At 47.4% G+C, this 13,110-nt stretch overlaps 1 protein-coding gene across 2 annotated transcripts; it reads left to right on the forward strand.

The window, feature by feature from the left end:
* The first annotated feature begins 1,995 nt into the window (after window positions 1-1,995).
* Window positions 1,996-12,568, forward strand: P2RY11 (purinergic receptor P2Y11). Of its 2 annotated transcripts, none has more exons than XM_055003728.1 (2): window positions 1,996-2,034; window positions 10,395-12,568. In XM_055003728.1, the coding sequence occupies exon 2, from the start codon at window positions 10,432-10,434 to the stop codon at window positions 11,440-11,442; it is 1,011 nt and encodes a 336-aa protein (XP_054859703.1). In that variant the 5' UTR covers window positions 1,996-2,034; window positions 10,395-10,431; the 3' UTR covers window positions 11,443-12,568. The 2 variants fall into 2 exon arrangements, with proteins under 2 accessions (XP_054859703.1, XP_054859702.1); XM_055003727.1 differs by lacking the exon at window positions 1,996-2,034 and adding an exon at window positions 8,122-8,182.
* The last annotated feature ends 542 nt before the right edge of the window (window positions 12,569-13,110 follow it).

Below are 13,110 nucleotides of genomic sequence, written 5' to 3' on the forward strand. Positions count from 1 at the left end.
CCAATGAGGGTTAAGTGCAGGCAATGTAACCAATGAGAATGAAGTATGTTAGGAACCTTGACATAACCTGAAGCTAACAGTGCATAACATTCAATACAGTAACTACCTTAGAGGCCTTGTTTGGCCTAACTCAGCCCAATACACAACACCAAATGAGGCAGCCAGATCTCCAGAGAGCATGCCGTGGAGGGAAGCCCAGGATGGGATCAGGCGTGGAGCAGGTGGCAATGCCTGCCCCCCCGCCTTCACCCAGCTGGGATCAGGAGCAGACCAGGTGGTAATGCCCACCTGCCCTTCACAAAGCTGGGAGCAGGACTGGAGCAGGTGGTAATGCCCCCCCCCCGCCTTAACTCAGCTGGGATCAGGAACAGAGCAGGTGGCAATGCCCCCCCCCCCGTTTAACCTACTGGAGTCAGGTGCAGAGCAGGAAGCAATGCCCCCCTCTCTTCACCCAGTCAAAATCAGGCACAGAGTAGGACGCAATGCCCATTCCTTCTTTACACAGCTGGGATCAGGAGCAGAACAAGTGGCAATACCCGCCCCCCTGCCTTCAATCGGCTGGGATCAGTGATGGAGGAGAGAAAGCCCACCTGCCCGCCCTCCCCTTTCTAGAGCCCGTCCCCCCCCTCAAATCGGGCTTTGTTGCTAGTATATTTATAATGTGCTTTGGCTCCCAAGTAAGGACAGAAGTGGGATACAAACAAACAGTTCCATCACAAAAGCTGGGTTGCGAACATTCCGGCAGCTTTGATTCCTGACCCTTTGAGTTGTTTGTGAACGTCCCACGCCGTTGGTGGCAGAGTATTCACTGTCCTAAGCACAGTGCATTGTATAAGCACTTCTTGGATCTCAGAGATGCTTTGAAAAAATCAGGTGGGCGCCAGAAAACACATTGCTGTGGTCGTCCTGACACTCTCAGACACAGTATTGGGGTTTCCAACTCTGGCTTGGGAAATTCCTTTATATTTTGGGGTGATGCCTAGTGAGCGTGGAGCTTGGGGAGGCAGCTCAGTGACGATGTGATCACAGAGCCCACCCTCCAAAAGGGCCACTTCCTCCGGGGGTGGGGGGTCTGATCTCTGTCATCTGGAGATCTGCTAGAAGAACTTCAGCTATGTGGGTTCCACAACAGAGCCTCCTTGGCTGACTTCAGAGCTTGGGCAGGTAAATATGGGTTTATCCATGGAATGATGTGCAGGTTTTTAGAGAGTTGGGTGTAGCACGAAGACGCCGGTGTTGACTGTAACCTGGATGGTGTTTACTCTTGCTCGCTCGCTTGTTACACGACTTCTTAACTATATGGCGAGGTGGAGGCATTTCACCCCGAGGAGGTCCTTTGTGACGAAACAGGGGAACAAGCCGGTGCTGCGTGTCGGGCATCGTGGCTCTGCCTTCTGCATCTCCTTCTACATCGGCTCCACCTGCAACAGCACATGGACTGGAATTTCATACTTACCTGGCAGTTGAATCGCTATGGTGTAGCACCTCTGTGTGTGAGACCTTGTAACATACCGATTTAACTGACTTACTACTTTGACTGAGTGAAAACAACATTTTGTATTTAAATTTTCATATTTGTTGATCACTCTTTTGGTTTGGCGCTACACCCTCCTCGTGTGGTTTCACACTTCTGATTTATTATCACGTTAGAGTGGGTTCCTCCCTTGCTTTTGCTCATTTTGGAAAATGGCGGCATTCTGAGGGCTCTCCTTCATTTTTTAACAGCCGCTCCCCACAGCTTCTGTGCGGCTGCTGGGAACCCTCACGGAATTCAAGTCTTGCTTCAGTGTAAAACGTGCCTAGGACTGGGCTGTGTGAACGGAGGCATCCAGGCTTTAATGGTTTGTTGATGTTTTGAGTGTTCTGTTCTATCTGAAACCGATCTCAGTGCTCAGATGTAGGCGGACTCCTTCTAAAGATTCAGGATGTGGCGGTTGGGGGCTTAGCTAACTTCTTTCCTTGTAGCTGCCTCTGGTTTCTGTTGCTTCTCACCATCTGCACAGCCTGCCGTGGAGTTCCCTGGAGTTCAGCCAGGTGAGGTAGCAGGTGTGGGAATGGCTCAGAACAGACAGGGTGCAGATTTTGCTCTACTGCAGGGCGCTGCCATGGGGAATTCTGTGTGCCTTGAATTCTAATCTTACCCAGGCTGAATTCCATGGAGGTAACGTGTCTTTTGCTATAATCAACCTGCTCACCAGTTAAGATGGGCATCTACAGGCCCTGCTCTGTGTCCCCTGACCTTCAGAAGTGAGGTGGCCCAGGCCCTTTGCTGTGACGGTGCTAGGGTTGCCAGCTCCAAGTTGGGAAATTTCTGGAGATCTGGGGGGTTAAACCTGGAGAAACCTGGAGAAAGTGGGGTTTGGGGGGGGGAGAAAGGACCCTGGCAGGCATAATTCCATGGAGTCCACCCCCAAAAGTAGTCATTTTCTCCAGGTGAACTGATGTCTGTGGCCTGGAGACCGGTTGCAATTCTGGGAGATCTCCAGACACTACCTGGAGGCTGGCAACCCTAGGCGGTGCCTTAGCTGTAGAATGCCCACCCACCCCACCCCAGCAGTTTGCCTTTTGAGTTTTTGGTGCCAGGTTAGAAGCCTTTTGCCTAGAAACTCCTCCAGGTAGTTACTGTGACTTCTGTTCAGTTTGGTTTAATTGATTTTTAATTTATGTATTGACTTATTTATTGACTTCTTTATAACTCTGCCTTTCTTCTCTTTAAAATCAACAGCATTCTCCTCCATTTTATCCTGGCAGAGATTGGGTTTTTTTGTGCTTTTTAACAGGTTGTCGGTTTTTATGCCTCTCTTTACTGTTTTACAGTTTTTACTGATTCTACTTAGGCTTGCCAACTGTGGGTTGGGAAATTCTTGGATATTTGAGGGTGAAGCTTGAGAAGGAGGACTTCAGCAGGGCATAACAATAATAACATTATAATAACAACATTCAATGTATATACCACCCTTCAGGACAACTTAACACCCACTCAGAACAAAGTATGTTATTATTATCCCCACAACAATCGCCCTGTGAGGTGGGTGGGGCTGAGAGAGCTCTGAAAGAGCTGTGATAGGCCCAAGGTCACCCAGCTGGCTTCAATCAGAGGACTTGCGCACTTTATTATGAATTCTTTTTTGAGGGTGAAGGGCTGACGTGTATGTTAAATCGTCATGAGTGGAATAAGGATAGCCTCAGTACCTGTTTGTGTCATATCTTGCCATCTTTGAAAAAGATCCGAAACGGCTTTCTGCACAGGAACCGGTCCAACCGTCAGATGGCACGTCCTTGCCCGGACCACTCCTCCCTCGGTGACACCCACAGGCTGCTTGTTTGCAGACTATTTTTGGACTTTTACGGTTCTTGGGAGGCCCATTGAGTTGAACGAACATTTCTCATACCTCAGCCTTTGCACTTTAATTATATAATTGTTACTGCATTTCTCTTCCACCAGCAAGTTTTTAACAGATGTTTTAAACATGGGCCGTCGTCACACGGGCTTCTATTTAGCGCGAAAATGGCGCAGTTTCCCAGGAAACACCCACCTTACTCCAACACTGATGCGATTTTCTCTCTTCTGCTTTGTGCTTGATAGTCGTGCTATTTTGTGCCTCGGTGTGAATGCCTCACATCGATGTATTTCGCCTTGCAACGCCCTATGCCCTCCCTTCAATCCCAGAATCCATTTCTCCCCGCGACTCCCTTTTTAAAAAAAAATTTCTGCTGAAGTAAAAATGACTCAATCACGATTGGAGAAATATTTTAACCCAAAACCACACCTCGCTAAAGTTGGAAAAACAAAAGAGTCAACCAATGTTCTGACCACTCCATGGGCGGGAAAAAAGGGCAACCTATCAGCATCGTTCTGGGTTGGTCTACGGGAATGTTTATATAATGTTATTCCGTTATAGCAGAATTAAACGGCAAAAAAATAAAAAAAAGGGGGAGGAGCTGCTTCTGCGCCATTAGAGAGAATGGAACAGAGCGCTTCGGTGTGGATAGCTCAGAGCGCGAAGAGCCGTGAGGTGACCCAAAGAAACGTTACTGTGCCGATATCAGGTATGATGCTATATGCTGTAAATTTAATGGAACAGATGCCCGTGTGACGACGGCCATGGTAGTGGCAGGGCTTTTTTTCTGGGAAAAGAGGTGGTGGAACTCAGGACCGCACAATGACATCACTTTGGGTCAGCTGGAAGAAGGGAGGAGTTTTTTAAAGTTTAAATCACTCTCGGTGAAAATGGTCACATGGCTGGTGGCCCCGTCCCCTGATCTCCAGACAGAGGGCAATCTCAACTCCCCTCTGTCTTGAAATCAGGGGGCGGGGCCACCAGCCATGTGACCATTTTCAAGAGGTGCCGGAACTCTATTCCGCTGCGTTCCAGCTGAAAAAAAGCCCTGGGTAGTGGGTATTTTGCATTGTACCCACTACTACTACCTACTAGGTGTGTGTGTATGTGATGCCCTCAAGTCATAGCTGATTTATGGCAATCCTTGGCAGGATTTTCACGGCAAGAGACTACCAGAGGTGGTTTGCCATTGCCTGCCTCTGCCACCCTGGTCTTCCTTGGAGGTCTCCCATCCAATTACTAACCAAGGCCAACCCTGCTTAGCTTCTGAGATCTGACGAGATCAGGCTCACCTGGGCTATCCAGGTTACGGAACCTACTAGATATGGTGTAGCTAATTACCAATTAGAAAAACACTCTTGGTAAAAAGCCTACTGATGTCTTTCTGCGTGGGCCCTCTTCCGCCATTGCAAATACCTGTGCATTTGCAGTGCCAATGAGAGAACAACAGGGAATCACCTCTGTGTGGAAGCAACCATTGTAAGCCGCTTTTAGAGCATATTTTATGGGCAGTTTAGCTAAGAAACAATGTAAACAAATAAGCAATGAGAAAAACTCTGCTAGAGGAGATGAAACATCTAGCTAGTTCAGCCACCTCTTTCCAACAGCAATACACAGAAATCTTGTGGTACCTTCAAGGCTTACAAAATTTTATTCCAGAGGAAGTTTCCATGGACCCATAGTGAGTGGGGGTGTGCACTGAAAAAATTTCCATTTCAGTTTCAAAGCTGGGGTTTCCCGCACTCCAAAGCAGTCTGATTTCGACCTGTTTCAGGCCAAAATTGAGTGCCACTGGGGCTCCACAAAGGGCTCTGGAGTGCTTCTGCACTCTGCAGAGGGCTGATTTCAGCCCATTCCAGGCCAAATTGGGCCTGTTTTGAGCTGAAATTGACCCAGTGCAGTGGGCTATACACAAAGTAAATCTATACTAATAAAAGGGTCTGTCTGTCCATCTATCTTTTTGTAGCAGATGCAAAGCACCAGAAAATAAAGCTAGGCATTTGAGAATTGGGCCGTTGTCACACAGGCTTCTATTTAGCGCGAAAATGGCGCCATTTCCCGGCAAACACCCACCTTATTCCAACACTGATGCGATTTTCTCTCTTCTGCTTTGTGCTTGATAGTCGCGATATTTTGCACCTCAGTGTGAATGCCTCACATCGATGTTTTTCGCCTCGCCACGCCATAGGCCCACCCTTTTTTTCTCTCCTCAATCCCAGAATCCATTTCTCCCACGACTCCCCCTTTTTTTTTGTAATAATGTCCTTATATCGCAATAACGACGTCACAAAATGAAAATTTTCTGCTGAAGAAAACAAGTAAAAATGACTGAATTGCCATTAGAGAAAGGGCTATTTATATAATTTCAAAATTGGAAAAGTAAAAGGGTCAACCAATGTTCTGGCCACTCCATGGGCGGGAAAAAAGGGCAACCTATCAGTGTCTTTCTGGGTTGGGCTACCGGCATGTTTATCTAATGTTATTCCGTTATAGCGGAATTAAACGCCAAAAAAAATTTTTTTAAAGGGGGGGAGGAGCTCCTTCTGCGCCCATTAGAGAGAACGGAACAGAGCGCTTAGGTGTGGACAGCTGGGAGCGCGAAGAAACGCGAGGTGACCCAAAGAAACGTTACTGTGCCGATATCAGCGATGACACTATATGCTGTAAATTTAACGGAACAGATGCCCATGTGACGACGGCCTTGGTCACAAATGTCAGGATGATCGTGTTAGGCCCCAGTGCCCCAAAATGAATGGAGTCAAAATCTTGGAGAGACAGACAGGTGGGGTATGACATTTGTTCTAATTCTAGCTACTGTTTACGAAAAAGGACGATCGCTCTTCCAGTTGCTTCATCTGGTATTGCTGCAACTCTTTCGGCAGCAGGCAGAACTGCACATTCAGCAATCAAACTACTGTTAAATATTGCGAGTGCAGCAAGCTATGCGGTTGGTGAGTAAAGCAAGTGGGCACACCTCTAGTTATCCATATAAAACAAATAAGCCATTAAAACAAGTACAAAGTTATCCATAAAAAGGCCTCAGGTCACAAAACAACTGGAAGGATAAACCCCCTCATTAAAAATATCCTAATTAGTTGAGGTGTTTTGGCCTGGCACTTAAAAGACAGTATAGTAGGTGCCCAGTGGGCCTCAAGGGGGAGAAGCCTTCCAAAAGTGAGGGGCTACCACAGAAAAGGCCTTGGTTTGTTCACCCTCCACAGCAGGGGGCGGGGGGAGGATAGCGGCTGTGGAGGAGTGGGGTGGGGAAATGACAGGGAAACCCACTATCTGGAAAGTCTGTTGCTACTAAACTGAATTGGCAGATGTAGAAACAATGGTAACACTACAAGAGCCAGTTTGGTGTATTGGTTAAGAGCGGCGGGACTCTAATCGGGGGAGCCGGGTTGGATTCCCCACTCTTCCACTTGAAGCCAGCTGGGTGACCTTGGCTCAGTCACAGCTCTCTCAGAGCTCTCTCAGCCCCAGCCACCTCACAGGGCGATTGTCGTGAGGATACTAATAACACACTTTGTAAACCGCTCTGAGTGGGTGTTAAGTTATATACCACCTGAAGGGTGGTATATAAATTGAATGTTGTTGCTGTTGTTAAGAGGGATCAGATAGGGGAACCAGCTCTTCTACTACCTTCCACTGCCACTACCCACTGCTGCCTGGTGAAGCAGTAGGAGAAATATTTCCCCCCAAAGTGTTTTCACAGCAATAGAGATTTGCCAGCTGTGGGCTGAGAAAGTACTGGAGATTTGAGGGCGTAGCTTGGGGAGGGCAGGATTTGGGGAAGAGCGTGACCTCAGCAAGTATGAGGTGACAAAGCGTCCTCTCCCACCCCTGAGCAGACATTTCTCCGTGATTGCTGTCATTTGGAGTTGTAATTCCAGAAGATCTCCAGGCCCCACTTGGAAGATGGCAACCCTATGGCAATACCACTTCCAGTTATGCAGTGCTAAGTCCTGCCCCCAGAGCTCCTAGGGTTGTGTCAGCCCTTGACTGGCAGCCCTACTCCCAGAGCAGGGCTGCCAGGTCCTACCAGGGGCAGGCATGAGGACATGAGGGGCAGCGGGCATTTACCTGTGTACACACGCCATGGCACTGCCAAATAACATCATTTGCAGCGTGACACAGAAGTGACAGGTCACAATGGGGACCAGTTCTCTAAGATTTTCAAAAGCTCTATGGTTTTGCCATAGCATTTTCGTTAAACGCTCGGGCACCCAACCCTGTACATGAGCGGCATTGCATTACCTGCATTATTTGACACGGTCTGCATTTGACTGAGGTTGCTCTCCTATGCATTAAGAATCTGTTGGATTCTTTGGGCCTTGCTTGTACATAACACCAAGCGGTCTGAGCTGCAGAATCCGGGCTTTAGCGTGCCTTTTTGATTTTGCTACCCGGAACTGGTATCAGTGCTGACAGCGCACAACAGGACTGTTTTCAAAAGTCCAGGATGTGGTCAGGAACTCAGTTTAACTTCCCAGTTCTTTGGTTACAGCTATGCTTCTTGGCATGTCACTGGAGTGTGAGCCAGTGAGATGGCAGCAATGGGAACAAGGGGCTGTTAGATGGTGAGCCTTCGGTCCTGAAACCTCCCGAGGCTGCTTTTCAGGGAACCAAAGGGAACATAAAGAGAACCCTGCTAGGCGAGACCAGACCTCTCCTTGTCTCCAACAGCGGACAGCCTGTGGGCCACCCTCATGTCGTAGGGTTGCGCCTCCCCGGTCTCCATAGTGGCTGGAAGTCCTTCAGGCAGGAGCTCTCTCTGATCCTCTGCAAATAAAGGGACATTTCCATTGTCCCACTAAGAGCACAAAGCTGGACTGGAGGTATGTATAAGGATACTGTTTCCGCTGCATAGTTACTTTCTGCCGTTGTAAAATGCAAAAACTACTCGTACTATCTTCCTTCAACATACAGGAGAATTTCCGCTCCCATTTTATTCCCAGTCCTTTTAAATAACATTGAATGAAACAGGCTCCCCCACCCCCCGCTTTTGACTGATTCTAGTGTATTAATATTGTCTAAAGGCAAAGCAGCACATTACATGTTTAAATAAGTTTGGCCAGGGTTACCTGAACCCTCCTCATCTTGCTTTCCCGGCATTCACACAGCAGCTGTGGAGAACCTAAAGTACCTTAGTGGCCTGATTTGACTTGGGACCATGATGAGGGGGGAAGAGGGGCTTCCACCTCCCCCCCCCGACACTTTCCTGAGCTGAAACGGCCCTGTCTCTTGTAGTTAAAAAAAAAAGGGATCAACTATTTCTAATTTGAATAGCACTGTGCGTTTTCTTCATTTATTAGGGGAATTTAACATTCAAGGATAATATCTTATGACAAATTAGGTTGCAGTTTGTACTCAAGCTTGGAGATGTTTCTAAAGTGTCTGCAAAGAGTTGAATTTCTGTGACAATTTTGTCTGTTATCCATTCATTTCTAATATACACCTTAAATCTAAAAGGAAAAGTCGAGTAGCAACAAAGGTTTACCTTTTGCAATTTTTGAGTGAACGTTTTTAACCGGGTGAATATTATTGAGCGGGAGGGAAGGCAGCATTCTATATCCCAATTGCATCAGCTCTCAGAAGCTAAGCGGGGTTGCTACTTGAGCCACCAAGAATTTCATTTGTTTTAACTCTTTCATTGAACACGACAAATTTCTCTTTCAAATTAGTCACCATTTGATTACAGTTAGCTGCTTTGTTTTAGTTAACCTCTTTGTTTTCTTATCTTTGTCTCCGAGCTTCTTCTAGTCTTTTTCTTTTTCTATACTCATCTGATTCACTCTTCCTTTAGAATATAACTTTAATCAACAGATGCTTAATAGACTCAAATAATAATAGACTCAGGCTTCCCCATATCTGGTACTTCTTTAGATTCATAATATCTGCTTTTTAGTTTTTCTTTAGACACTTACTTTCTGAAAAATGGTATTTTTCCTCTTCACATTGAAATACACATACACTAAGTAACAACAAAAGATATCCTTATAAGATGCAATTTAAACAGAATAAAATTCAAGAAAGGGGAATTCTTACATCTATTGTCCTCTTATTCTGCTTTGATGGTTATATAATTTCATATTATATTGTATCATATATTCAGTCATGCCTCCTGATGTTTAGAACAGTATTTTCTGGTACTAATGGGAACTGCTGTATTTACTTGAAAGGAAGACCTCCTCTCCCTCAAATGTAAAACACAAAAAGATTACTGGACATAACTATAAGCTGTATGCGAATTTCAGTTTGACATACACACCCCTTTTTAATGGTATACCTGGAAAGAAACCTGACCTTGCATTCATGTAAATATGGTACTCCTTTCAATCTGTGTATGTTTGTGCGTGATGTGCACAAATTTTAATAATTATTAAATTTGAAATGTATCAGCCACAGTTTATTTCAGAAGCCAACCATCAAGACGTTCACTCAGCCAGCCCGTATTAAGTATCATTAAAATAGCATTTCATTTGGTCTGTCCTGTACCTACCGCCCATCAGCTTCATTGGCTTCCAGGATCTGGTACTGCGGGAGAAGGAGAAAAGGCATTCTCAGGTTTTCTCACTGTCCCAGGGCAGAAAAGGAGGACCCCCCAGGCAGTGCCTTTGTCTTAGAGGAATAGAGTGCTAACATGGAACTCAACTCATAGACTCATGAAAACCTGGTCCCATGAAAAACAAAATTCTACGTACCAAAATGAAACTAATATACTTTGGCTATGGAATCTGGGACTGTTAGTCCAGGCTAGAGAAAGACAGCAGCTTTTAGAAACTGGATGATTTGGAGCAGTTTCCCATGTTGGGCGCGCACGTGCACACGCACACACACCAGGCAAGTGGGTTTTCTTTTGCACCAGCACCATCTGGTGCACAATAGTGGCTACCAGTATGCCTGCCTTTCACTTTCTAAAGAAACAGCCATGTCTCCGAGTCCAATTTGTGAGCAAGTGATGGAAGTTCGGCCTTTTGTAGGCTTACTTGCAAAGGTTAGCCAATATTAAACACAAAGGACTAATCCCAGTTCCTCTTGCTTCCCTAGACCACATCCCCTGGACTCAGCAGGACTCAAGAACCCCATGGGCTTGGATTCGAGAACCTGCAAAGAGGGCTTGGACAAGTTCCAGGAACAGCTCTGGCCTATTCTCACTCTGCAGTTCATTTTGGCCGTCGCAGGGAATAGCTATGCCATTTACCGATTTGTGGCCCGTGAACGCTCCTGGCACTCTGGCATCATCTACTCCTTCAACCTGGCTGTCAGTGACCTGCTCTACGCCTTCTCTTTGCTGCCCATGGCACTTTATTACTACCCGAAAAAGGACTGGCGCTATGGCCTTGTTTTCTGCAAGCTGGATCGTTTCCTCTTCTTCTGCAACCTTTACGGCAGCACCTTTTTCGTTGCCTGCATCAGCCTGAACCGCTATGTTGCCATCGTCCACCCGTTCTTCACCCACGGACGCCTGGAGCCCCGCCACGCCAAGTTGCTTAGCGGGGCAGCATGGTTGCTGGTGATGGCCATTTCGGCACCAGTTCTTAGTTTTTCAACCACAGAACTTAAAAACGGCAGCAGCACAAATAACACCAATCGAACAGAGTGCCTAGGAAGTGCCTCGGAGGATCACCTGTGGCAATACTGGCCCTACAGCTTGTTCCTGTTGGCTTTTGGTTGTGGGCTGCCGTTCATGCTGACCGCCTTCTCCTGCGGGGCCATCCTCCACACAGTCCTCCGCAATCAGAACATCACAACAGCGGAAAAGCGCAAAGTGAAAGCGCTCATCTGCGTGGTGGTAGCCCTCTATGCCCTGTTCTACCTGCCTTTCCACATCCTACGCAACCTGAACCTCCGCACTCGCATGCTTGGAAAGGAGGACTGCAGGGCAATCCGTCTGATCTACACCCTCTACCAGCTAGCTAAGATCTTGGTCCACTTTCACATCTGTATCCACCCACTGGTCTATGCTGCCTTGGCTGACAATCTGCAGGAAAACTGCTGCAGAGGCTTCTGGCGGAGGAAAGATGTAGAAGAGAGGGGTGTGCGGTTGAGGCTGTGCAAACAGGACCCTCCTGGAGCCCCCCGGGAGCAGGGCTGAGGCCATCTTGTTTGGCCTATACGACTTCGCTTTTTGCTGCAGCAGACCCATTCTCCCTGCTGCATGGCTGCATGGAAAGCTCAGCTTCGAGAAACTGCAAGGCTGCACTTGTCGTGCAATCCCCCGCCCCCCGCCCCCGCCGGCTCCCACGCTTCTGCTCTCGAAAAGCAGAACTCGCAGGCACTTTGGCTGCCAGTGGTCTGGATGGGCAAATGAGACTGGAGTCAGCACAGAGGCTCTTTCAATCTTTGACCCTCATGCAGGCGGCACCTGAAATCTACGTCTGAATTAAGGAACTAGCACCGGCCTCCTTGCAAATTGTAATACACAATAAAACCCTACAGATATTTTTTTCCTAAATAAGGAGGTAGAGGCTTTGGGAAGGGGAAATCAGAATGCGGAAGTGACAGCAGAGATGCTTAATCACTTCCCAGTCTCCTGCTTCTTTTCACCAAACCTTTTTCTCCCCACTCCCGGCTTTTCAGTCATTCTCTATCGGATAGGAGGGGGATTTATGGCGGGGGGCGGGTACAACTAAACTGGCTTCTCTACCCACTTCTGATGAGGACAATAAGAGCACTCTGGTTTCTGTGAGCATACGGGTAGAACATGGCTGGGGAGGTGCCCAGCAACTTGGGACCTGGGCAAGTTTGCCCAATTCCACATTCCAGCGCTTACTTAAAACGTTAGGTCTGCCATCATTTTGCCACATTGTATTAACACCGATCAGTTCAGGCAGTCCCGCAATTTGATTTATGTTCTTAGAAGCTGAGGGCAAAGCTGCCATGAATGTCAATCATCTGCCATGGGAGGAAACAGCGAAGACGTCAATTACCTTCTGGCCCTGGTCTCTTGAGAGACAACGCCAATGGGATCTTTCCTTGAGAAAGGTGTTTGGACATGTCTGCAGATGCACTAGGTCAACAGCAGCAGCAAGAACTCCTCCTGGCTCCCACAACTATTCCCTCACACACTTAAGACACAGAATCACAGAGCTGGAAGGGGCCATACAGACCTTCTAGTCCAAAGCCCTGCCCAATGCAGGAGACCTTTCGATCAAAAGGAACTGCATGCAGGCGTCATAAAAATAAAATCCAACATGAATCATAGAATCATAGAGTTGGAAGGGGCCATACAGACCATCTAGTCCAACCCCCTGCCCAGTGCAGGATCAGCCCAAAGCATCTCTGACAAGTATTCATCCAGCCTCTTCTTGAAAACTGCCAGTGAGGGGGAGCTCACCACCTCCCTAGGCAGCTGATTCCACTTTTGAACTACTCATGCCTCCAAGCTCATCCCGCAGTTTGTGTCAATCACTGCAACTTGAGCTGCATCACTGGCAAGGAAGTCAGAGACTGAAAAACCAGCTGTGAGCACAAAACCAAACATCCCCAATCAGAAATTATGGTCCTTCTCAAGGCAGTTGAGGTTGGCTAGATCTTCCTTCCCTAATACCACTCTAGGAACAGAAAGCATGAGCGCTAGTTCTCAATTACCCACAACTGTGCCATTGCTGGGTGGTTAGACTGCTGAGGAGAGCAATAAAAGGGTGTGGGAAACAGAATGCCAACAACCTAGCACTTAAAGCACCAGCATCTCTGGATCCAGCTTCCGGCCTTCGATGGTGCATCACTTGTGCCCGTTTTGCCGGTCAGAAGTCTTGGCGTG

This window comes from Eublepharis macularius, chromosome 19 (genome assembly GCF_028583425.1).
Source record: "Eublepharis macularius isolate TG4126 chromosome 19, MPM_Emac_v1.0, whole genome shotgun sequence".
Taxonomy (NCBI): domain Eukaryota; kingdom Metazoa; phylum Chordata; class Lepidosauria; order Squamata; family Eublepharidae; genus Eublepharis; species Eublepharis macularius.